Raw genomic sequence first — 25301 nt, 5'->3', positions numbered from 1 at the left:
ATTGTAGGTACCGCCCTGGCGAGTGGTGTGTCATCTCGTACTACAGATGCACACAATGTAATATTACAACATCAATAAATATTAAGCACACACCACATGCCACATTTATTTTTTATGTTTTAAAATTGCATTGTTTTGCGTCTGTAGTACGAGAAGGTGTTTTTGTGCGTATTGTTGCTCTCTTGTGCGTACTGAAATCTGAAAGCCTTTACTTTAATTAGTTTCAGTCTAAGCCAGGGGTCACCAAACTACGGCCCGCGGGCCACAACCGGCCAGCGAATTGATTTCATCCGGCCCGCCACGTGCTGCGGAAATTACAGCTGCACTACAATTCTGTACATGTGCTTCCCTTGGCATTAGCAACCGTCTTTGGCTTTGCCTTTTTGTGTAATAGATACTTTTTTGTTAAAATTGTTCGTTCTTATAGTTCGTTGTTGTATGTTGAATTTGTACATTTTTCCACCAGGCAGCCTACATGTTGGTGTTCTGTTTTTATCATTAGGCCACCACAAATGGGGACACTGGACAGCCTAGGGCTAGGCCAAATTTAGAAAGATGTTATGTTTTTTCATGAGTACGATGCCATGTAATGTATAACAGCAAGGGATAACTTTTCCAGCAACCTTTCGATTTTCGTCACAACTTTGCTACTCCACAGCTGACTTTGTTATTTATTGTGCTCAATTCAAATCAATGGAGATTCTAAATAGTTGTATATATATCTTTTCGCAATTTGCATCCGGCCCGCAGCTGTTAATCTCGCAGCAATCCGGCCCTCAGAGAAAAAAGTTTGGTGACCCCTGGTCTAAGCCAAAACACTTATCTTAATATGTCATCAGACAAGTGGAAAGTCAGTAAACTGGTCGGACTAGTGAAAAATCATGCGGGCTAGTGAAAACGGATGGCAACTAGTCCGGTGGGCTAGTGAAAAAAAAAGTTAAGATCGACCCCTGATTGGGAATAAAGGCCTAATGATTTCGCATTGTTGAAATTTTGAAGTGTGTTTAGCAATGCTTCGTAGTTTGATAACACTGAACAAATGGCCGGTACACGTGTCAGCCCTCTTGTTTGGCACAAAGTGTGCAAGCCATGGTGGGATTCCTCCTGCAGGGTGATTTTGAACTTGCCAGACTGATTGTGCAAACTAGGCTACTTAGCTCCTGAACAATTCCCATAGAATTATGCAGGTCTCTATTGCATATTTGCGTTGTCTTGCGAGTCGGAGTTTCCTAGCAAACAACGAAAAAGTTGTGCAACAAAATAAAAAAATAAAACACAAAAGTAGAAAAAATATAAAAATTAAATTTTTATCTCTACATTAGTGGGGGGTAATTTTGCATTAGTTATCCCCCCACTCCAATTGGTGGGGGGTAATCACACCCGCGGCCCCCCCTCTAACGGAGCCCATGGTTATATTTGTTTATGTAATGCATCATGTTAAACCCGCTGAAATTACTTTGTTTTATATTTCTATATTAAAAAACATCTGGCAACTTGAACACCGTTGAAAACTGAAAAGTGTGTCTTTCCACAGTAGTGGTGTGCTTAACTGTTGTTTTTGAATAGTTATCAACCGTTGCTTTGAAAATCTTAACTGTTACTTGTAACTGTTACTTTATAACAGTTAATGAACAGAGCCATTTTCTTAATCAAACTTAGGTAAACTTTGCATTAAATATGCTTTTGTTCAATGTGTTTATGGGGGGTCGCGAGGCAATGTTGATTGCTCTGAGTGTATTGCGGTGCAAAAAAAGGTTGGAAACCACTGGTTTAGCAGAACGTTGGGTTAATGTCATCCATATTTGGAAAATTTTGATGTTCAACTGAGTTTGTCAGTTTTAAGTAATACAGTGCATTACTTTCAGCTAAGGTATTGCAATTGAACTTTGATACATAAATGATGTTACGCTTCAAAGCTTTTCGAAGCAAAATGTATGCTAAAGCAAAGGAAATAGCTTTGGATTATAAATCTGCTGCTGATGGAACATTGGGTGCTGCCAAGGAAAGACCGTACAGAGCAATGGTTTATGCAGGATGTACGGTTTTAGGATTTGCTGCATACAAGTCGATGCCAACAGAAGCACAATATACTGCTAGTTTGGTTGAATCATCCCATGATCTACTTTTGTGTGGTCCTGAAAGAAGCAAAACAACCGATAACTATGTACAAAACAAATTGCAGTATTTAGCAAAGGGTATGTTACGATACCAACAACTAGGATTTTTTTCAATAATGTACTATTCTGACTACGATAAAGATACAAAGTCATTTTTAACCCAGTGCAAGTACAGTAATCCAAGATGGAATGAGTTTCCTCGTCGTGTAATTGATGTTGGTTTGTTTGGAAGATGGTGGAAATTACATTATATGATGATTGATTATGATATTGACTTTGATGAAATACCAAAAGACTTAAAGAATTTTTTTGAACGCATTGTTGATTTCATAAAGACCATTTTTGGTTATTCCTATTATAATAATCTAATTTATCATCCAATTACGAAAAGTATGTATGTTCCTACAACAGTTAATAATAATAATTCCGAAGCATAGAAATGTTGAACATCGTGTAAATCTTAATGCTTAAAAATCTTTAATTTAAATCTAGGCATAGTTGAACCTGCAATGTTGCTTATACCAGTAAAATCAAAATGGGTTCATTGACAATACACTGACTTAGAAGTTTTACTGGTATGCTTGTAACATAGTAAAGCAATTTGTCAACTTATAACTGGACAAACCGATTTACTTTATATTGTGTTTATACCTTCTCTTGAATGTTAATTGGGTCATTCCATCTTTAATTTAAAGTCTGTTCAACAAGGCAATGGTCTCAAATTTTTTCATATTTGGCACAATTAAAGATCTCATTGAAAAAATGAGTTTGCAAAAAAATGAGCATTCTATGCTAAGCGTTTTTCATTTTTGTGAGAGTCTATAAAACTGTCTTTCTTTTATTATAGAGTAGACAACTGTCACTTGCGGTGCTTATCAGCGTGGCAAGAATTTGTTGATTAACAACATTTTGCAGTACTTGCTTCGGCAGTACATATACTGAAATTGGAACGATACAGAGAAGATTAGCATGGCCCCTGCGCAAGGATGACATGCAAAATCGTGAAGCATTCCATATATATAAAAAAAATAAAAAAAACATTTTGCAGTAGGCCTACCGTACTAAGCTAAATATTTTCATAATACAATCAGAAAAAGTCTTTAAATTTATATATAATATTTTTCCAATTTATTATAAATTGAGTTGGCACACCGACCTATTTTGCCAACAAAAACTTGCATAAAGAGAACACTGCTCGTAAAACACAATAATGGTGAAACGCACACTAGTGTTTACATGACATTTGCAAACTTGAAATAAGCAACCCTATGCTCACAGACAATTTCGAAATTCGAAAACAGACGTTTTAATCAACCACTGGGACAGTGCGGCTGGACATCGCATTGGAATAACTTTAAGCGACCCCCACCTAGAACTATAATCTGATTGGTCGGTCGGTGGAATCGTATGCAAAGCGAAAATATGCTACCCGGAAAGTATTTTTTGCCTTCGTGCTCTTTAACTCCTCAAGAAAAGTATTTTTGGTTATATTTGTATGCTGATGCCGTCCGCGGCCGCAGCGATACAGCATGGCGGGCCGCCAGTTGGTGATCCCTGTTCTAGTTCATTAGTACCGTACTAAAGTATTCAAAGCGAATTCCTTTGATACTCTCTGTACAAAATTTGTAAAAAGTAGAGACATCCAGTATTTGATCAGAATCCGGACGCTGCAAGCTTTCTCGTTTAACCAAACGCTTAACAGTACCCTCTATGCCATCGCAGGGCGACTTGCCATGGCTGGTGGCAAACAATACCCAGTCAGCTTCTAGGCCAAAATCTTGCTTGTGCCAGCATAAATTCATAAAATTTTTGTAATTCTTCTATTGCTGTGCACATCCATCAGAATAGTAGCTTATTTTTTTCACATGAGGCATGTCTGATTTTACAATGTTCAGTTGTTCACTATTGTCTTCTGACCTTCATATACAAAGGGAACATCATGATCATTGTCCTCGGATGCTACACAAACATTTGTATTTTTCAAATTTCCCTCACCATGAACAAAATATATGACAGCTGGATGCAAAGAGCACTGCAAGTCTGCAAGTTATTCCAGTGGAAAGATTGTGCTTCATCTTGTACTACAAAACTGTAGTTTTCGGCAAAGTCTAACAGAACAATTGCTTCATGGGATTGTAGGTTTTCTTTTTGCTCTTTCAAATGCATGCTCTGAGTTTTTGCTATGAAACAGTGCCTTTTCAACTTATTCATGCTTGAAGTAAACAAGCTGATGAACTCTTCTGTGGAACAAGTCTGTGCTACAATTGTGCATCTGTCAGTCGTAGTCCATTGCTGAAACATCATATCAGTTATATCTTCTGCATCGAATGTATATACTCTGTAATTCATTTTCTAGAACTGATATACTTGGACAAGTTGGACACTTGGACAGCCATGAAGCATTTATTGTTTGTTTGATGGATCACACACAATCATACGCATAAAATCCTTGTATGTTTTGCCTGATTTTGTTCCAGCAGCAAGCAATTTTGCATTTTGATGTATTGTGCATACACATACACTATGCTTTCCTGATGCTGATACAGTGATGCATTGTTTAGGCCGAAGACAGTAAAATATTGATGATCCGATTTTCACATCCGGATATTTCTTTTGAAACAGTGCATAAAGTTTGCTAATATTGCAAAGCAATAGACGTTTTTGTTCATGTACATTCTTTGTTATACTGACAAAATCTTTTTGGCCGGGCATAATTCGAGAAAATGAATGCTCATCATCCAGACAGAAATCTTTAACCAGCTGTCTTGTGTCTTCTGGAATTTTATGCTTGGCTCCGATGGAATCAGCTTTGGCCAAAATTCCATGTTCTTGTTTTAACGTGACAGACTGAGAAACATAATAGTTAGACACTTCAAGAAACTTTCTTGTTTTTTCTACATGCCAAGAGTTTGGTTTTAAAGTTAATATTGCAAACTTTTGAGTTTTTAAAACTACGGATTGCAAACTTTTCTTGGCGATTTGCAGTTGTTATTTTTTCCTTTAGTTCGTTCATTAACATATCCAAATCATTTGCTTTGATCGCATTTTCGTGCTCTTTCTCATCTGAAGTGGAAGGTGTTAGTTCTTCTTCTTGTATTGCCGTTGCAACTGATATGTTTTATTGTAGACTCTGACAGCATTACTTATTTTAGCTTGAGCGTATGAGGTACATTGGCGCTTGTTGATGGAGTGCGTTTTTACTGCTGATTTGCCCAACAACTGTAGGACTTCATTTAATCGTTTTAAAGAATCTGATTGATTTATGGATGCATCCAACATTTCAATTGAGCTTGAATCGGATGATTTGATTTCAGAATCAGTCGAGGATGTTTAAGCATCTTCCTCAACATTCATATCTTTCCACACCATGCTCCAGCAATTCTTACATAATTTATTGCCCGGTATGCAAGTAAAGTCTTTGGACCTCAAGTGCAATGCCATTTTCAAATCAATAATATGGTCCCTGGTAACTTTTTTCTTTTTGTGTTTTTGATACACATCAATACACTTAACCTTTTTGAAAAGAAAATATTCTCCTAAATGCTTTTTATGAAATAAACAAATTTTTCCTTCTCTCCCACAACTTTCTGTGTTTAGTCCAGCTCGCCAAAGGTAAATGATCCTTTCATTATCACTGATGTCACTAAACTTGACAAAACCTTGGATTCGAATTCTGGAAGTCCCGTGGCATTGTCTTTCTACATTCTTCAATATTCCAATAGAGCATGGCTCCATTTTTTGTTTCAATAGAAGGTGCTGTATAGTAGCAAAATACTATCGTATGCACACAAAAACAAGCATGAACATAGATTTAGAAATATATCTGTCAATTTTACAAAACTCTGCAAAACAGTTACACAATAAATTTATTTTTGGCCACTATAATGCATTTACACGCTACCGGTATATACAAATTGCAAATGGATTATATTATACTTTAATTTTGTAATTTTCAAGACCAACCTAACTTTGAAGGTAAATAGGCTAGTATAACCAATACTGGTAGTAATTGTAATTTACCTAGAATCATTTCAGTAATCCCAAGTAGTATCATGCTTCAGCTTTCGTTGGCCATCTTCAAAATATTTTTAAACATGCAGAGCGCTCTGGAACGGAGTTCGGAATAAAATAAACTAAAAATGAAATTTACGCCTAGAAGGCATGGTCAAAGAGCATTTTAAATAACATTTTTGAATTCTCCACCCCCAAAAATGGGGGAATAGCATTTTACCCCAAGTTTCTACCTCAACGTTAAGCCCACAGACCAAAAACCACTCAAGCGGAACCAAAAAAGCCCCAATTTCCCCATTTTTTACAAATTTCAAAATGCGATTCCAATCGCTTAACATAGAATGCTCATTTTTTTTGCAAACTCATTTTTTCAATGAGATCTTTAATTTTGCCAAATATGAAAAAATCTGAGACCATTGGTGAACAAATTTAAAAAAAAATTCAATTAAAGATGGAATGACATTGTTGCTATTGTTTGATGATTTTGGTTAAGATTTTTTCTAAGGAGCTGTCCATAAAAGACGTCCTCATAAAATCGCAAAAAATGACTCCGTTTATATTTGCAAAATCTATACTGTGCTAAGAAAAATCTGCAATTTACACTCCCCCTGACTGCAGAAATCTTTTTGGACAGCCCCTAACATGTCAGAGTAGAGTTTGTACCATAGCGATCTATATACACAATACACAGGCTTGTCAACTGGAGGCCAATGTAATTTCGATTGTGATCTATAAGCTAAATTTACTTTACTGTATAGTGTATAACTGTAGGCTATATTCCTTTGAAATGATAGTTTTTGGAATCCAAATTGCCAAAGTGTGATCACTGAATAGTAGGGCGCATCGTCTCCCCAACATTTTTATGTTTTTTGAGAAATTAATTTGTAGATCCCACCTGTTGTTAGACTAACCAAGTTAGTAAAGATCATTGAAATTGGATAGCGTTTATGTGGGCAACCGGCAGCTTGAAAATCTCTCAAAAAAAACAAAAATGAGATATATATATGCTATAATGTTTCTCGGCAGCCGATTTGTAGCAAGAATTGACAGCGATAGACACGTGTTTCGCCCATGAGGCTGGGCTCATCAGTATCGCACCGTATTCTGCCATAAACTGACTGGAAAAGCGGTGGTCGAATAAATTTGTGGCAGAATACGGTGCGATACTGATGAGCCCAGCCTCATGGGCGAAACACGTGTCTATCGCTGTCAATTCTTGCTACAAATCGGCTGCCGAGAAACATATCGTTGATTGGAAAGTCTGAATGGCTTGCGTGGAAGCTACACCGTTATGGTTAGCGAATCGCAGCTGCTCGCTGTACTAGCGAGTGCTCAGCCTTGTGCTGATAGCCGGGAAGAACGCCCCTCTCTTCATATATGCTATAATATTAGTCTAAGCACATTTTGAATGGCATGAAGTGATATTGATATAAACTCACAAGTATTTGAACATAACTTTATTCAAGATCATGCTAGTGGAAAATCCGACCGTGTAAAATTGTGTAGCATGTCTTCCAATATGCTTAAACGTACCGGTCCGGTACTCTCAGTTTTAGAAAAAGCAATAGTCATTTAATATCACTTGGTTACGGTTTCTGCAGGCACAGATTTTCTCTTGCGTAAGTTTGGAATGCGCTTCCTGTTACTTTCAACAACTTGAATAGTGTTTTGAAAATGTTTCTCACTCCTAGCGCTGCGTTAGTAATCACTACCCAGTTGTACACCACGCTCAGCGACATCTTTGACTACATTTACTGAACCAACGTAGAGAAGCGCTGACTGATAAGCAGCAGATTGCGACCATTTGCCCACAGGCAAAGCGAGAAAACTATCGTCTATTTCCAAGATATGGAAGAAAAACCACGAGTCAACTTTGATGAAATCTGTCAGACATGATACGAGAGTAATTTCATTTGGGAAATTGGGTTTTCCGTATCCGGAACCAGTGCGATCTTGCGGTGATACAAGTGGATTTGCTGGCTTCATATTGATGAGCTTATCGGCTATTTGTCTCTTTTCAGCATTCGGAACTTTTGAACTAAAGAGAGCCAATGGTACCATATCAGCAGAAAGATACCATAGATGTCGTTTGAAACTCTTCGCTGCACTGTTTGATATCAGTTCATTCACTGTTCTGTATTTTAGAATCTTGTGATATAAAGTTAAGCTGTTCCATGGGGCGTCGACAGCTACTGTGCAACAAAACCACCATTGACAATACACCAGAGAAATGAATGTCACGAATCGTTTTAGCTTCTGTATTTGAGAACTGGTAGTTATTGTCCCCTTTGGCAGCTCAGATGTTTGCCTTTCTAGCAGTACAATCTTTATGGCATATATGATCTTGGCCATCCATCGGGCCTTGTGGATGGCACCTGGTTGTTTGAAGCTAAAGTTCACAGTATCAGAACTTAAATAGGCCACGCATAAACTCATCATTTCTTTGTAGTCGTCACGCCTATACTCTAGCTGAGTTCTTGCAAGTTCGAGAATTTCATCTATCCATTCTTGAATAAGGGGACGTGCCTCTACAGAAAAGCTTTGTAAATCCAAGTGGCTCAGTCCTTGATCCCCATCGTGGGGAAGATGATTCCAGCTTGTCCTGAGCCTGGTAAAAACAGTGATCTCCGGAGACTTTGATGACTCAATGTTCAAGTCTTCAAACACATGAGACACTATGATTTCGCCGATGTGGTGTTGGCATGCTGACCATAGCAACGCTCGATCAAGTTGTTACTGAATACTTATACAATTATACATGCTGCTGTCATTTGACCTGTATTAGTCGATGTAGTATCAAATACCATATTGACTACATTCTCCGACCACTGCCAGCTATGCAACAATCCACAACTTAAGTTTGAGATGATATGTCCAGCCCGTTGATCAGTTCCTGTTTTGTAAGCTGGGATTCCTAGTAATTTCAGTTCTTTCGAGTCACCTACGGCAACCGCCAATCTCTCTTCGTGTTCGTACTTATTGACGAGGGTTGGGAGCCCTTTGCCATCCCAATGTAGTGACATAAACTTCGGTGACATCCACAGTTCTCTACATTCCTGTGCTATTTCTTGGTTAACTTGACGCCTGGCCTTGTCAGCTTGTGAGTAGGATTTTGTAATTTTTGAAGCATCTCCTCCAGCTTCTACGAAAGCCTCCGTGAACGCAGCTAGTTGTGCTGCTGTCATTTTTATTCTAGTAGCTAATGCTACTAATTTTGGAGATTTGACAGTGTCATGTGGAATGAAAGCTTTAGTCCCTGTGCGCACAGTCCTTTTGTGAGATTTTGGAGCTTGTTGTGGTATAAATGATGATAGCGGCGTTTCATCCTCGCTAGAGCTGCTTTCGAATCCAACAGTAGAAAATAAAGTTTCAGTTTCTCTAGCAGACTTCTCATGCCGTTTCTCTGCACTTACAATTCTCTCCTGTTTCCTTTTCAGTTTTGAAAATGATTTCACATCGAAACCAGCTATAGTAGCTATTCTATCAGTCTTCATCAATTTTAGAAATTTTATGTCTTTTGGGTTTTGTATTATTTGCTCGGAATTTGGAGTCCATAAAGGGAATGTTTTTGACAGGTCATTTTGGTACTGTTCAACCTTAGCAATTACAGCAGGAGTTGTTCTTCGTGCCTTCGGTATTCTCCTCAGTTTCTCATTCTCCTGTAACAGTTTTATGATTTTTTGACATGTCTGCTCAGCTAACATGGGTATGCCTCCTTTTTCAAAAAATGGAATAGTTTTCATGTATACTATCCTGGCAGCCTCATATTTTGTGCGATTTTCACTATATCCGTCCTCTAAGTGAAAGATAATAGATCTCAATATCTGTAGCGCGGTTGGAAGACGGCTTCCTGTTATTTCGCCATCGCATTTAGTGACAGTATCACCTAAGCCAAATATTTTGTGTCTATTAGTTGTCATGTTAACGTACGACTACAATCAGAAATCTGAAAAGATAGAATTTTGCCCAAAATTACGTTTATTTACAAAAATTTGTAAAAGAGAAAGTAAAACCAAAGCCTAATTGCTGGATTCCAAACCTGAAAATGTAGGAAACAATGTAATAATAAATAAGGTATGCTATGGTGCAGTGGTGCACTTTCCCCCTGAAATCATAAACTTTATTAAAGTTAAATGCGAAACTTCATTTAATTATAGATAGTATTTACAAAATGGCAACCCTGAAAAGAAAAATTAATGGTTGCCCACATAGGCAGGTGCAGATTCCAACCAAATTTCACAAACTTTGTTTTAGGCCTAAATGGAACATTGGTACCGATCAACATGACAATTCATCGACATTGGGGGGTTTGATGCACCTTACTGAATAGCCTATCTAATCACTGCAAAACTCCTAATTTTACGTTACTTAAATGACAAGTCCTTCCCTAGTGTTGCTGGACCCAATGCCAAAATTTAATTCATTGTTTGTACCGTATGTTAACAATTGCACAAAATACACACAAAGATTATATGTATTAACTACTACTCATACTATCAACTTATATATATACTAGCCATTTTGTCCACCAACAGATCGGCCTCCAGTCGATTTAAAACTGCCTGTGAGCATGGCCTGTGTGTGAAAGTCTCCATGGTTTGTACCTATACAATTGTCTATTTGTGTGTTCCCTTCATTTAGACATTTTGTGCTTCAAACGCAGGCCAAGATTCACAAAAATTTTTCTAAACATAAAATATTAGCAATTTTAATGGATAGTGAAGTCACGATTGATGGTCGGCTTATTGACATAATTGATGAAGATTGGATTCATGATGAGTTGCCATTGGAAGACATCGATGTTCCGATTGAAGAGCTGCCTGAGTTGGAACAGGCATGTGATAACTCAATAATGTTCATGATTATTTTCTTCTGTTCTTTACCCCAATATGTACGGTAGCAAACTTTTCTCTGCGGTGTAGGCCTACTTATCGACATCCCAGCCAGCAGAATTGGTCCTATTTACATTGATTCAACATCTGCAGACGTTCAACTGCATTGATTCAACGTTTGCACATGTTGAATCAATGTAAAAAGGACCAATTTTGTTGGCTGGGATAGTAATGTACTAAATTTGCTTATGGAGGAAGATTGTTCTACTATTGTAGCTAGTTTGCATTAATCCTTGACCGTTTTAAGCTGAAGGTCGGTGTTCAATTTAAACAAATCATGATTAAACATTCCATGATGCTGCTGACGTACCATTGCACGAAGACTGAAATGTACTCGGAGTATAACTGTATGATCGTGCAGCGATTTACGCTCTTAATAGGCTGTACAGTGTACACGTGTGTGTATTTCCATTTAATTTTAACTCCATCTGCATGCATATCTGAAGCAAACAAACAGACAGAAACTAGTAAACTTTTTCTGTGATATTCATGAATTTTTTTTGTGATAAAGAACTTGAAAGAAATGCCTATTTAAAGGGGGTTTTAATCACAACTTTAACATTTTTGCAGGATAATGGAAATACAAAAGAAAGCATAAAAGATATTGAAAAGAAATGGACAGATGATAATTTACAGTCTTTGTTGAGTCAAACCACTCAAAGACCACACTTAGTTCATCCTCATTGATACTGTCTGCAATGTTTCACGCATGCATCCGTTGATTGCGTTTAATGTTAACAAAACTTGTGATTGCACAGTACAATGAGATGCTTGACTGTTCTGCGTGGGCTTAAATTTACAAAGCCTGATCACATTGGCTAAATGGCTTCAGTTATCAAGAAACGTACTGAATGCAATCAACACAACCATGACAGCAATTGATGTCTGCAAATGAACTACTGCCAGTGCCTTGAACATGATGGCTAAATGAACTGTATCAAACGAATCGTGTCTTCTATAAAATGTTACACACCTCTGTAGGCTAAGAAACACAAAAACGACAAGTTCAAGAAATAGCGGATCAACTGGCAGCACTCAGTAGATGAATGGTTGATGTATGACATGTATATACTGGATACTGCTATGCGTTGCCATCCTCAGTTTTTTGCCAATGGATTTAACTTTATAGTTTTTAAAGTGTTTGTGTCTGGTTGACTTTTCTTTGCAGTGATATTCATGTGCACAATGCAATAAAATTGTTCTTTTCCAATGAGGCAACATAATAATAAACTGACATCACCTCACAATGTTTAATGGCATAGAATGGTAGGTTTTAGTAACTTCTGTTTAACTTCTCTTACTAGCATTTTGTTTAATGAAATTAAATACACCTCCATGGCCATATTTGCGTCTTACACTACCTTAGTTCGGTGACAGATTGTTGATTTGTTATTCACGATCTAGCAATCTTGAGAGGAATTAAATATCAAAGTTCCGTAGGTTATCTGTTGTTTTTCAGTTATATCAGCTTGATTAGGCTACGACACTGCATAGTGCATAATCGTTACAACAAAACCTTTCCATTGCTAAGTTATGACCCCTTTTTAGCAAAAAAGCGTAGGCTACCGGTACGCGAGTGTATTAATTTTTTCTTGGCAATTGATGAGAAGTTCTTGGCGATTAACTTGTCTGGCCATCCCATAAATGCACTGTATTAAAACTAAATATAAAAATTTGTTAAAAATAAAATGCGGAGCCTATTTCCTGTTCTGTTAACCACCGACAAAGTTAACTGCATCGAAAATATGATTTTAATCACGATTTAATGCACTTTGATTCAACGCAGAATTGGAGCAAACTTCATTTTTTCCCTTCGCCTATTTCTATTGAGCGTTCTACTGCAACTTCCACGGCATCAATCAATGCGCTGCGAAAACCAGCCTTCTCGAGCGCGTGGACGGAACGTATTGTCACCCCACCGGGTGACGTTACCGCATCTTTCAGTTGTCCCGGATGTAGGCCTGTTTCTAAGTGCATTTTTCCAGCTCCCTACAATAAGAAAAAAAGTTTGTTAGACGAAATCGCAAAATAGAACCCGCTCTGGAACTGTTGTCTGTAAAAAAATCTGAAGCTTATCCAGCCAAGTCTTCCTCTAAATCAGTAACTCGCTACATAGTCTACAACTAGGCTATTGTCCTTGCCACCATCAATGGAGTGATGAGCAGGGTCGTAGAGGATATTTTGGGCCAGGTACCAATTAGATCTTTCGGCCCTAAATCAAGACACATCTTAGAAAAACGCATTATATCCAAAACTGCACGGTGGTTTCTCGAGCCCACAAATACTTCTTGGACCCCACTTGTAGACGTATGTGTTGCATAGGTTGGTTATCTACCCATCACCCGGGCAACCCGATTTATGAAAACTGGACCCAACTACCGTATCATGGCTGCACGATGAGGCATTGCCAATCTAAGCTACTACAAGTCAAACGAGAGAAGAAGAACCCGATTTATCAAACATTGAAAAAGTGCGGGAGCTCTCGATGTTGGGTTGCTCAGCGAAGGCAAGTCGACTCTTATGCTCTGTCAGAAACAACTTAGGTTTGTGGTACCGAAATAAAGCAAAACCCCGAAAGCTGTTTCGTGCCACATTACCCCACCAGTGTCTGAGGGTGGGTTTGCCCAAGATACGCAAAGAGAGCCACTGCGTTGTTCTGACCGTCGGGGGTCACCAGTGCGGGGCAAGGTGAGTAGTCCCCACGCCCGTTGGTCGACGTTGCCTTCATGCGAGAGTAGAGTAGGAGTCTCTCGATATTGGGTTGCTCAGCGAAGGAAAGTCGACTCTTGTGTTATGTCAGAAACAACATCGGTTTTTGACTTTTTGGTACCGAGTTAAAGCAAAATCCCGTAAGCGGATTAAGCTGTTTCGTTCCACAAAAGCAGTGATATTTGATATCCCACCTGGTTTGATTGCCAGAAAGTCAAACGCCTTATCCACCGTCATCCCACAACTTAAATCACTGACAGCAACATTACAACTTTTCAGCAAAAATTTCAAGCGGTAACTTTTTTGGTATACAGTGACCAGACAGGATTCCAAGTGTCGCTGCAACTGAGCCAAAATTCAGGTTCTTAAATAAATGAAACATTTCTGGATCAATCTTCACTTACTGCTGAATTCATCACATTACTGCTGATAGACCAAGTGTTTTCTTAAAAAGTTACAAAAAATGAACAATCCTTACAACGAACATTTTTGCGGCAAGTTTCAACGACACCGCTCGGGGAAGTCCCATTTTCACTCCTCCGTCAGCCAATGCATCCATTGCAGTGTAGAGCTAAAAAGTTTGCAGCGTGTCGATTAATTTTGCACCGCTAACCGTTAAGACGACATAAAATAAATATTAACCGCGACACGAGATGAGTAAAAAGAAATCCTTTTTTTAAAAACGGGGAGGATGAAGACAATATAATATTTGAAACGTTTGTTTGCTGAACACGGGTTTAGTTTTTACATTTTGAGTTCTTTATTTTTTGAATAAATGATAGTCAAATTCGCTAAAAATGCTTTCCTTTAATTGTTGTTTGTTATTCATTGGGACAACATATACTTCGATCACATATGCAACCCGGCTGAAAGCTGCGAAAGAGACATGTAGTCATCGAGTAAGCAGCTGCCATTATTTTGGCATGCCTTGCTGGGAACCGCGTGCTCTGGAGCGGTGTTGAGCCGACGTCCTTTGTACCGTCGTGCAGACGTTCCATTCCGCCATGCCACCGGCAATAAACAATAGTATCAGGCTAAAACAGGTCGTTTGAATATCCTTTTGTGAAGTGACAAACCACGAACATATCATACAACTCACAATTGCCGGTCCACATCCGGATATCGCTTGACCGGCATCCAAAAGTCTCTCTGGCAGTAAGATGACTTCTGCGCAAGGCGATAATAGTTTTTCTGTCAATTCTAAATCGGCTTTTGTCGAGGACTGGCTTTCACAGTATAAAACAATGCCAGCTTTCACTAAGCAAGGAGTGTTGGGTGTTGTCCGAATCACCCTGGAAGATGGAAAATCCTAAACGAAGAACATTGCACATAAAATAAACTATTCAATAACTTACAAACTTTTTGAAGTTAGCAAAGCACCTATCAACATCAGAATTTTAGCCGATTGCATTGAATACTGAAATACACTTCGATATGATTATATTTAGTTGCTTGATAATATTTTAGAACAACAGGTGCAACGACCCAAAGCAAAAATCGTCCAGTACTTACCTTTTGAATTGCGCTACTTTTCAATCCGGCAATGACTGATATGATCAATTGGTTGCTGCCAGTAAATTTGTTATCTTGCATTTCTTTCACAACAACTGGATATATCTAGCGTACAGAAATAACAATTAGCAAAACATAGGCCTACAGCAAGAGCTGATTCTGCATAGCCATGTTTGAAAAGATTACTTGGAGATGCTGAGCATTATTACCTGGGGCTTGACACACAACACTATGATATCGCATGATGTAACAACTTTCATGTTGTCTGAAGTAGTTTTTGTACCCGCTTTTTCATATCGAATTAACTTATTAGCTGAGGGATTGCTAACATACAGTTGAGATGGGGCGACTCCTAAACACAATAAAGCTTGATGTTAATTTACGTAAAAGCACGGTAATTCTCAGTTCAGTTTGTTTTTATTTCTGACCATCACAAAAAAAACAATATATGCCAAACATAGCAGAGGTCTAAAAAAGGTAGAAGCAACAATTTTAAATTCAATGCATAGCTGTAATAGTTAACTTCAGGGCGGTTTACAACTTCATACGGTACAGTAGTCCGAATGACGCGATCCCTATTATACCGCAATGCATGAATGACGCGGCGTTTGATTATTTCGTAATAAAATTAATTGAATTCGGCAGTAATTTCGTTTGTCACGGTAGCAGTTTCAATTTTTTATACAAACAAAAATACAATAATTGTTTTTTGTACTTAACAAAAGATGACACTAAAACAAATTGTTTTTTTAATAAGGTACGGTAGTAATTTCATTTGCCACGAGAGCAATTTTAATTATTTCCACTTAACAAAGTCAAGATGAAGCTGCCACGAATTCATCGACAGCAGTGGCCTAGTGGTTAGCGCGTAGGGCTCGCAGTCGAGAGCCTGCATGTTCGACTCCAGCCACCCGCACTTGCTGTTGTTTCTCTGGGCAAAAAACTTTACGATAATTGCCTCTACCCAGGGATCGATTTCGAGTAATAGGTAGTACCAAATTTAAGTCATAAGTAGAGTAGACAACCGGAAACAGACATTGCCTTCGGCTGCAGCGTGGGTCAGGTGTACGTCGGAAGGCGTACACCGATGCATAGCGCTCAAGTCCGCTTTCCCGCAATGCAGGATAAAGATAGGAAAAACAAACAAACACTTTGTTGCTTTTTAATCTTAATGAACACGTCTGCAGGGAAATCGTACTAATCAGAAACGTTTGGCAAACTCGAAGTGGAAGCCAAGTCTGGCTTCCCGCAGTTAATATCGTTCCTCGGTGCTTTAGGAACAACACAAGAGGTCAGTTACACTGTTTTGTTTTCGAAGATCCATTAGGTGTGGAGGTGTAATTTATATTGGCGCTGATAAAGAAAAATAGACAAATCGATGCGAGAAAGCCATAGTTCTACCGCTATTATTATTTACTACTTCTACTATGCAAATAAAACTACTGCCATATAAAAAACAATTGGTTTTAGTGCGAAATAGCCAATTTTCATCTTATTTTTTTAAATGCTAAAAGCAATTTTTATAGCGGTATGTATAAAAACTAAAATTGCTACCGTGACAAATGAAATTACTACCGTATTCAAAAGAACAATTAATTTTAGTACAAAATAATTAAATCTCGCGTCATTCATGCTTTACGACCTTGGGATGGAGTCATTTGGACCGCAGCATAAAGTCGTGTATCCAACTCAGGGACGTAGCCACGAAAGGGAAATCGCCCCCCCCACCAAGTTTATCTTTCTATAATATATACTATTGTAATTCATGTTGAATGACATTTGCCCCATAAAACAATCTTTCTAGCTATTTTATTCGTTTACCTACCTCCAGATATCATTCCCATGACAATGGCATAGGCCATTTCGCCTCCCCCAATAAATCCAATCTTTTCTTTGATGTCTGACATAGTTAACTGTCAATTAAATTGTCTTTCATATGAGAAAAAATGATTACAGTGTATCCTTGTAAATATACAGGCAGTACACTACAAAGACAGATTAACAGTTAAATACAGTACAAAATTTGCTCAGTAGAGCCGTTATAGTAACGCGAAAAAACTTTATGACATACTTCCAACCAGTGTCTGATTTTTGTGAAACTACAGAAATAGTTTCATCTCTTCAAAACAAAAACTATTGCTACGCACTTTGAAATTTAATTCAGAACTTTTTGTAATGGCTTGAAACCTCAAAAAAAAGGCATTGACGAATCAAATACGATCATCTACAGTGAAGGCATAAGATTTATTTACAATAGTACCGTGACTCAAAACTTAAATATCACAGCCTACAGTAACACAAACTATTGGAATAATATGCAGTGCAAATAATAATAGATACTAGTGCAACACAACAGTTGAAACATACATGAACAAAACTTAAATACGTGTAAGAATGTCAGGGACATTCAAATTATAATAACCTACATTCATAATCTAGTGCGATAGACAACTCTCCCTGTTTGAGGGCATCACATAAAAACTAACAGACTCTAATCTAAAAAGGAAAAAAAAAGTAAATACAACAAATAGTACAATTTTTCTCAACGGTGACAGATATATAAACAATATTATTCAAAATTGAACTGATGAGGCATATGCAGTAATGAATGTACAAAAGTATTTCTATATAGCCTTGGAGTGAATTAACATTCGATAACTTCAAGCATTGTACTGTAAGAAATTCAATGACATGCTGAAAAACATACCATAGAACAAAAGCATATCGAAAAATATCTCAAAAAGTTAAACAACTTGCAATCATAAATTAACGGAAAAAACATTGCAAGAACAAAGCTTTGCCTAGCAATGTAACAGACAGTACAACTGATTACACTGGACAACAATTTTCAAAATTGCATGCTTTAAAAATGAAGTTATCCTTCATGGCTAATGTTGACCTAGTTATTTCAAAACTTTCAATACCAAAGCCTGATTAGCTCATGCTTGCAAGGCATAGTTTAAGCCAGGGGTGGGCAAACTTTTTATCTCGAGGACTACACTACACTAATACAGTGGTATAATTAAAATTATAAACCAAAACATAAAATTGTCAAAACACAAGCTTTTATTTAATTTTAAGTGATTAAAAAAATTGAAGCTTTTTATATTACATAAAAAGATACACAAAATGTTTGTCTCAATTATTTATTTGAATACAACCCACATCAAGATCACATGTTGCCAGACGCACTTTGAGCGAATTAACATAATCTGAAAAACTGCCACAATCGTTGCTTACCAAGAGCCTTGGCCTTGGTCCAAGACTAAAACGAAAGTCTCATGATGCGACAGGCCAAAGTCAGAAATTTTGATTGTGACGTATTTGGCTGTTTAGCAATCGGCTGCTTTGACGCTAATGATACATATTGCTAAAATTGCACATCGCTAAACAACACTATGTGCCTGGGGAACAAGCCACTACAGTACAAATCGATAAAAAGACTATATATAATTTATCAATAAAAAATCAACCAGGTTTGGTAACTACAAAAATTTATTGGTAGAGCTTTCGCCGCCATAAAGGCGGCTTCATCAGTACTTTTATTCAAATAGAATCAAGCAGAAACCTTTTATTACTATATAATTTATCATTATGAAAACGAAATATATGAAGAAAAAATTTAATTAAGTCATAGTAGTAATTAAAATTTCCCAAAAATTTTATTATTATTAATTTATATATATAATTGCTTCAGGACTTCGTAGACTGCACAGAAAATTGTCTCTGGCTGCATGCGGCCGTAGTTTGCCCACCTCTGGTTTAAGTCATTTTGGGTCAGTGATAAACTCAATATTGTTGACATAGTACCTTCAAAAGCATGTTGATCATGTCTTTTGCAGAGTCAGCGCAATGCAACATGTTCTACCTAAAGATTCGCATGGAGACAAAAACTTCATGCGACCTTCATTTATCTCTATATTACAGTACTTGCTATCTAAGCAAAAAAAACTAAATTTGACTAAAGATGTGACAAGCCTGTTACACAAAATTGAACTTAACATAAAATCCGTAACTACCAACACCACACACAAGTACGGGCTTTCAAATACTTGCTAAAGGTAATGCATCAAATAAAATTTTAAAACAATTTCTAAGTTTTACATTTTCCTAAAGTTTAAACAAAACTCATATCATAAAAGTTATTACAGTATTGGATCTGTATCATTCCAGTCAATACTTGCCCTTGGCCACTTCGTCCTGATGCAATGTTCTAATGGAGGAACAAGGTCACCCTTAAGGTAACTCTCATCAACTTTGGCAGATATGTCAATGCTGAGTCGAATAACTTCATCTTGATTGGCAAGGCCATCATAATAATAGAGCTCAAATGATTTTGGGCAATACTGAGATACCAACTTTTCACCGAGTCCAAATAACACAGTAAAATGACTTTCACTGCATATTAACCAAATAGGATACTTAGGATCTTTGTAGTAACTGCCGATCTGACATGAACGATAATGCTCAAACAAAGACAACAGGCCAATGTCACTCTGCATGTGTACACCACGAAGTAAAGTTGATCCATCAAGCTTCACAGTGTTGTTAAAAGCATTTGATGTGGCGCGTCCAACACAAAGCAGGTTAATCATCTCTTGTGTGCAGTAGCCATGGGAACCCATTAACTTTCCGTTCGTTTCATCAAAATCAGATTTTACAAAATCGATTCCACGAGAGAGAATTGCTGAATATAGGAGTAAAATACAGCTTCCTTTTCCACGCTCGTAAGCTTTTACATTCTGTTTCACACCAGATCGTAAATCTGACAGAGAAGTAAAATTTATAGTTGTGACATATTCTGAGACTCCATCTGGAAGATATTCATGAGAAAGAGGTGTGAATTGTTTTCTCAGCGATAAAACTGCCAAAACAGCAAACTTATTTTCACCAGCTCGCCATAAGATTTCAGTAATTGCTTCAGCAAGACAATTTGAACGATCAGAGTCAGTGACATTTAAAGAGGACTCCGAGGGAAAAGTGTCAGCACTTGAAAATAACAAATATTTTAAAACTACACTTTGTACTACAGCGAGAACTCCACATGGCCCACCCTTTTTTTGGACGATTCCAAAACGCAGTAAATCAGTTCTATCATGACAATCACAGAATGAAAAATCCTGATTTGTCCATTCTGAGCGGAAGCCATGCTTCTGAGAGCCAAAAATAAGTTGATGCAAATGCTTTGCGGTTTCAAAATCAAAAGCTACATTTTTTGTCGGTTGAAATAAAACATTTTCACTTTCTTTATCATATTTATGATGCAAACTTTTTAGCCCTTGGTGAATATGTGAAGCTTCATCAGAGTGAAATTGCTTAAATTCTTGGGTTTGAATTGTTTTTTCAGAATTATCAGTTAAAAAATTTAACAAAGACTGAGTATGAAGTGTATCTGTTTGATGAACTGGTGCAGAATTAAAGGATGTGTTTCGTTTTTGAGATATTTTTTTCTTTTCCAGCTTCTCATTTTTTTCAAAATCACTTTGCTGAGTATGTAGTAAGTTGAAGTCACGAACATCACAAATATGAGTTAACTTGTGATTAGTTTTATTCCATATTTTGCTTGTTAAAGGTTCAGTGCTGTTAGTGTTTAGGTCTTCGAGTGTCAAATCCTCTACAACTTGAACTTGTTCAACTTTGTTATTGAAGGACTGATCTTCGTGAAGTACCCTTGATCTGGTACTTCCCTGTACAGTATGAGGCCTGATGATTGGTTCTTTTTTAGCAGTATGCCTGTCTTCTTCAAATAAAGTTGTAGCGTTGCTTTGCAAAAGCGACTGATTTGTCAAAAGCACATTATGTAAAATCATTTCTAACATTGTTTTGAAAGTAGGATGCCCAGCCTTGTTGTTTTTCACCCACGATTCAATATGAAGTGCCTGAGCCAGCTTTGTACGATTGCTTATGCTTGTTTCATCTCTAGGCCATTCTTCATCCATTTGCTTTAAGGTCATCGTACATTTCTTTCTGTTTAAAAACTCTCTCACTATAGATGATGCAAGACCTTCAATATTATGATCCATGGCAAGAAAAACATATGTTTTATTCTATTGGCAGCGAGAAATGGGTGACAAGAATCACTAGGTATAATGAAGACCTCCAAATTGCCTGGAAAATATGGTATAGATTATAGAACAGAGGTTGGCAATCACCGGCCGCAGCTTGGTGCAATGGTCTAGAAGTTACTGCCAAACTAGAAGCAACCACAGAAGGGTTGCCCGAAAAAAGATGACGATGGGTATTTACTATTTACTTAGAGGTACCATACTGTTAATAACCTACGCATTTGAAGTTTTCTCAAATCAATTTCGAAATTGCAATCAATTTCGAAATTCCATCTCCTGAACATTTCGTTCCTCAATTTAGTCCCCTAAAAGATCAAGAAAAAAAATAAAACAAAGCCAATGTCGCTGATCGGAGTTTCCGCAAATATTTAAAAATTTTCCCCTTGAATTAATCATTGAGTTTTTATGGGCCACCACAAAAGAAGTGTGGCTAACTTTAACCCTAATTTTAATTTGATAAGCCCTATCCCGAAAGCGAGATTCGGTTTATCAACTATTATTTCAAGATACTAGCGTGACTTTAAGATACTTAGAGTCGAATACAGAAAGGTAGCTCAAAACTAGTTTTAAGAAAGCCGGGCTTAGATAGTGGCTTGAGCCGAGTTTTGCGCTGCAGAAATTATTCTTACTTTAAGCCTAGCTTAAAACTCGTCTCATTCCAGGTTTTGAGCCACCAATTTAAGTCACTAAAATAGGCGACTTAACAGCGGCGAATCTTGACTTAAGCATTTTTGCAAACTGGATTTCAAAGGATTGTGGTGAAGTTGTGTAATCAGTCCATCGTGCAGGGCACTTTTTGAAGCTTGGTAAAATGTGCATTCTCCGTCTGTAGAACACTGTAGGCCTTTCTAGAAATGCTGAAGCTTATTACTAGCAGCATTTCATACGACCAAGTTAAAGAGAAAATTCTGACCAGATTTATTTGAGTTGCAGGTGGAATGTCCCTATTTAGCCCCTTGACAAACCTCCAGATATTTTTGGTTCACTGCTATTTTTCAGTTACAAAGTTGTTAAAAAACAACTGCTACTTGCAGGGGCGCCGGAACGAGTTTTCACTGGGGGGGCAGGATTATGAAAAAAGGGCACTTTTTTGCTGAAAGGCCTATTTTTTTATAGTTTTAAAACAACATATAGCGATAATGCTCATCTTTCAGCTCATTATCGAGTAATGATACAAGTGTCAGGTATACAAAGAACAATGGAACGGAAGGGCATCATGCTATGTTATAGCCTAATGATGTAACCTACAGTGATACAGAATTTTGTGTCGTGAATATTATGTTGAGGCATAAATAAAAGATTATAATTAGGCTGAAAGAAAATAGCAGAAATTGCTATATTGCAAAATGTGCAGTAGCTTACATGACCCTAAAAGGGCACCACTGCTGGCACCATTAAGCCAAATTGAAGCAGAAATAAACTAAAAAAATAAGACGTAAAGTATGTCCAAAAAAACAAATATAAACCAAAAAAATAAAAAATAAACTATAAACCCAATCGAAAAAAAGATAAACCAAACGGTTGCAAAATAAACCAGATTTGGTTTTAAAAGATAAAATAGATTTGGTTTTAAAAAGACTAAAATGGTAACACTGCGTTTGCGCCTGGCGTTCAGAATCACTGAATCGGAGACGTTTTTCATGCATGAATGAATAACAGTTTGATCGTGTTGCGATTGGGAAGTTTAAAATATTTATGACTTGGTGTGCAGAAAAAGAGAGAGTTGGTTGGTTTTTGAATCTTTATCTTCGGACTGAGAAAGCCTTGATGGGTATTCTTGGTAGTTTCGCATACTTGTAGAGGCTTTTAGCGCAGGGCCGGTAACCGAGATTGACAGAGTGAAGTTTTCCGATTGTTGAAGTTTTGTTGCCGGGGAATTATTCCATCCAATAGGTGCCGCTGAATGGAGAGCAATTCTGAGAAAGCGTTGCCCAAGTGCACACCCCGAGAGTCGAACGAACGCCGCTTGATCTTGAAGCTTCTTTGGTCACGAAGTCACGCGCTATAACCAACTGAGCTATGCGGGCGAACAAACAGAAAACTTTTATTTCGTCTATAATTGCCACAATTGCGAATTGTATAGGCTACGGTACGGCACAATTGCAAACAATGCAAATAAAACAGCACCATGATAGATTTCACAACAGACAGGAAGCAGCGAAAGACTATAGCCTATTAGGCCTAGTCATCGAGACAGCTGCTTCCCAATTGTCTTTGTTTTTTGCGTGCAGTGTTTTTTGTTGTTGCAAGAAACAGACACTGTTTTCCCACAATATTCTCCTCAGGTTATCTGATGGAGAAAATGAATTTAAGCAATTTCAATAAAATTGCGTATAGCCTACTTGAGCAAGTTTTTGTTTTCCTCCCCCGACATGGTTTGGTCCGTTTGGTTATGTTTGTGTTCCAATACAGTGGCACACTTATGTCAATGTTTAGTCTAAAATTAAAGTGAAGTTTCAAATCACTTTTTTTTTTTAAATCATAGGTGGATTTCAATGATTTAGGCTACTCTTCATTTGTTCATTCATTCATTTTATTTTTCGTCATGAACGCCTCCGGGACAAAAAAGATACGGTACTAGCCTACAAACTACAATAATCGATATAAGCCTACCAGCACGTTATGAACGAGAAAAAAGTGGAAAAACCTTGAAAGGTTTAAAACATACCGTACCGTACCGTACCTGAATAGTAAATCATGTAGTAGGCTATATGTCTGTAGTTAGCATGGCCACAAAACCCAAAAACAAACAGCAAAAAATAAGACGAAAACAAAGAAAAGCGAACACATGTAATAAAGAATGACAGCCTAATGAAAAGTGTTGTGGATGGAATTTGCCAGTTCCAATATTGATGTGGATGAGCATGAGCAGTCATCATAACAACACTAGGATGGAGAAAGAAAACCGGACATAAGAGAAACCCATCCTCAGGCAAAAGACCGTTTCGATGTATAAAGTTTGATGCATCTAGTAGACTCCAAAGCTACATTGCAGAAAAAAAAAATGAAAACCTATTTAAATAAAATGTCTCCAGCTTTTTATACAGTATTGGCACATTCTTTCAAAATGCTGAACTATTTTCTTAGTTTTGAGGTTTCCAAATTCCCATTTCGTGCTTCCCAAATGCTTCATTCATTCATCAGCATAACACCAAATATCAAATAGGTATCGCTGATATCAAACAAGCAACAATTGCTGTGAAGAATTATTATTGCGTAATAAACGGACTGGGACTGGTAAAGCGGCGATCGAATACCCTTGTCAGTATCACAATACGGTGTGATACTGACGAGCCCAGCCTTATGGGCAAAACACGGTGTCTATCGCTGTTAATTCTTGCTACAATCGGCTGCCGAGAAACAAGCAACAATTCTTTTATAAATAGATCAAACACAGAATTTGGCAAAAAGTCCATGCAGGGATTGGGACCAATGATCTGGTCAGAGGTTCTCTAAAGTAGGCTGAAAAAGTTATAATTTTATTGTTTCAAAAAGAGATCAAAGCGTTAATTTTACAAAGCTGCAGTGTATTGTAAGTAGCCTGAGGGATAGCCTATGCTATTTAGTCGAAAACTTGAGTAATCTCTGCTTGCTTTCTGGAATTTTGTGTTTAGGTTATTTTAAATCAGGGAGTCGAACCGTTTGATTTTTCCGGTTCGGGTCCGGTTCTGGTTCAAAGATTGTTTCAAAATTTGGTTCAGTTTCGAAGAAACTGAAAACCGGTTTTATAAGTTCCGGTTCGGGTCCGATAAAATTAGGCCTAGGCCTACTATTGCCCAACTACTAACTAGCCCAATTGGGCGTGAAAACCGCAAGGTTGGCAACACTGATCTCAACACTGCTTTGCTCAATTAACTTGCCTTTGTTGTTTGTTGCACAAGTTACAATCAAACTATATTGTCTATGATGTCACAGAACAGAAGTTGTTTACCTCAAAAAATTCCTCTCCAAAGCATCGATGATAGTGGATCGTGTGTTACGGAATAGGCTATAAT

General features: G+C 37.5%; 4 protein-coding genes and 1 non-coding gene across 5 annotated transcripts; 3 read left to right on the top strand and 2 right to left on the bottom strand.

Moving 5' to 3' along the window:
• Window positions 1–1930: 1930 nt before the first annotated feature.
• On the top strand, window positions 1931–2554 carry LOC145773897 (mitochondrial import inner membrane translocase subunit Tim29-like). The gene has a single exon (XM_082585021.1). The coding sequence runs from the start codon at window positions 1931–1933 to the stop codon at window positions 2552–2554; it is 624 nt and encodes a 207-aa protein (XP_082441147.1).
• Window positions 2555–3031: 477 nt separating this feature from the next.
• On the top strand, window positions 3032–3138 carry LOC145774914 (U6 spliceosomal RNA). Its single transcript, XR_014290087.1, has one exon. It is a non-coding gene; the product is annotated as a U6 spliceosomal RNA (small nuclear RNA).
• Window positions 3139–8397: 5259 nt separating this feature from the next.
• On the top strand, window positions 8398–12362 carry LOC145774620 (anaphase-promoting complex subunit 13-like). The gene is made up of 2 exons (XM_082585903.1): window positions 8398–10962; window positions 11591–12362. The coding sequence occupies exons 1-2, from the start codon at window positions 10840–10842 to the stop codon at window positions 11705–11707; spliced, it is 240 nt and encodes a 79-aa protein (XP_082442029.1). The 5' UTR covers window positions 8398–10839; the 3' UTR covers window positions 11708–12362.
• A 398-nt stretch (window positions 12363–12760) lies between these two features.
• On the bottom strand, window positions 12761–18897 carry LOC145774355 (pyrroline-5-carboxylate reductase 3-like). Its single transcript, XM_082585584.1, has 6 exons — window positions 17067–18897; window positions 15451–15593; window positions 15242–15346; window positions 14829–15038; window positions 14208–14300; window positions 12761–13009 (listed from the first exon to the last, which is right to left on the bottom strand). The coding sequence occupies exons 1-6, from the start codon at window positions 17146–17148 to the stop codon at window positions 12821–12823; spliced, it is 822 nt and encodes a 273-aa protein (XP_082441710.1). The 5' UTR covers window positions 17149–18897; the 3' UTR covers window positions 12761–12820.
• Window positions 18898–18987: 90 nt separating this feature from the next.
• LOC145773896 (putative ubiquitin carboxyl-terminal hydrolase MINDY-4) lies at window positions 18988–21264 on the bottom strand. The gene is made up of 2 exons (XM_082585020.1): window positions 20758–21264; window positions 18988–20691 (listed from the first exon to the last, which is right to left on the bottom strand). Exons 1-2 carry the CDS (start codon window positions 21262–21264, stop codon window positions 19387–19389), a joined length of 1812 nt encoding a protein of 603 aa, XP_082441146.1. The 3' UTR covers window positions 18988–19386.
• Between the last annotated feature and the right edge of the window lie 4037 nt (window positions 21265–25301).

Source organism: Aplidium turbinatum, chromosome 7 (genome assembly GCF_918807975.1).
Source record: "Aplidium turbinatum chromosome 7, kaAplTurb1.1, whole genome shotgun sequence".
NCBI classification, from domain to species: domain Eukaryota; kingdom Metazoa; phylum Chordata; class Ascidiacea; order Aplousobranchia; family Polyclinidae; genus Aplidium; species Aplidium turbinatum.
This window is presented reverse-complemented; position numbering and strand designations above follow the sequence as displayed.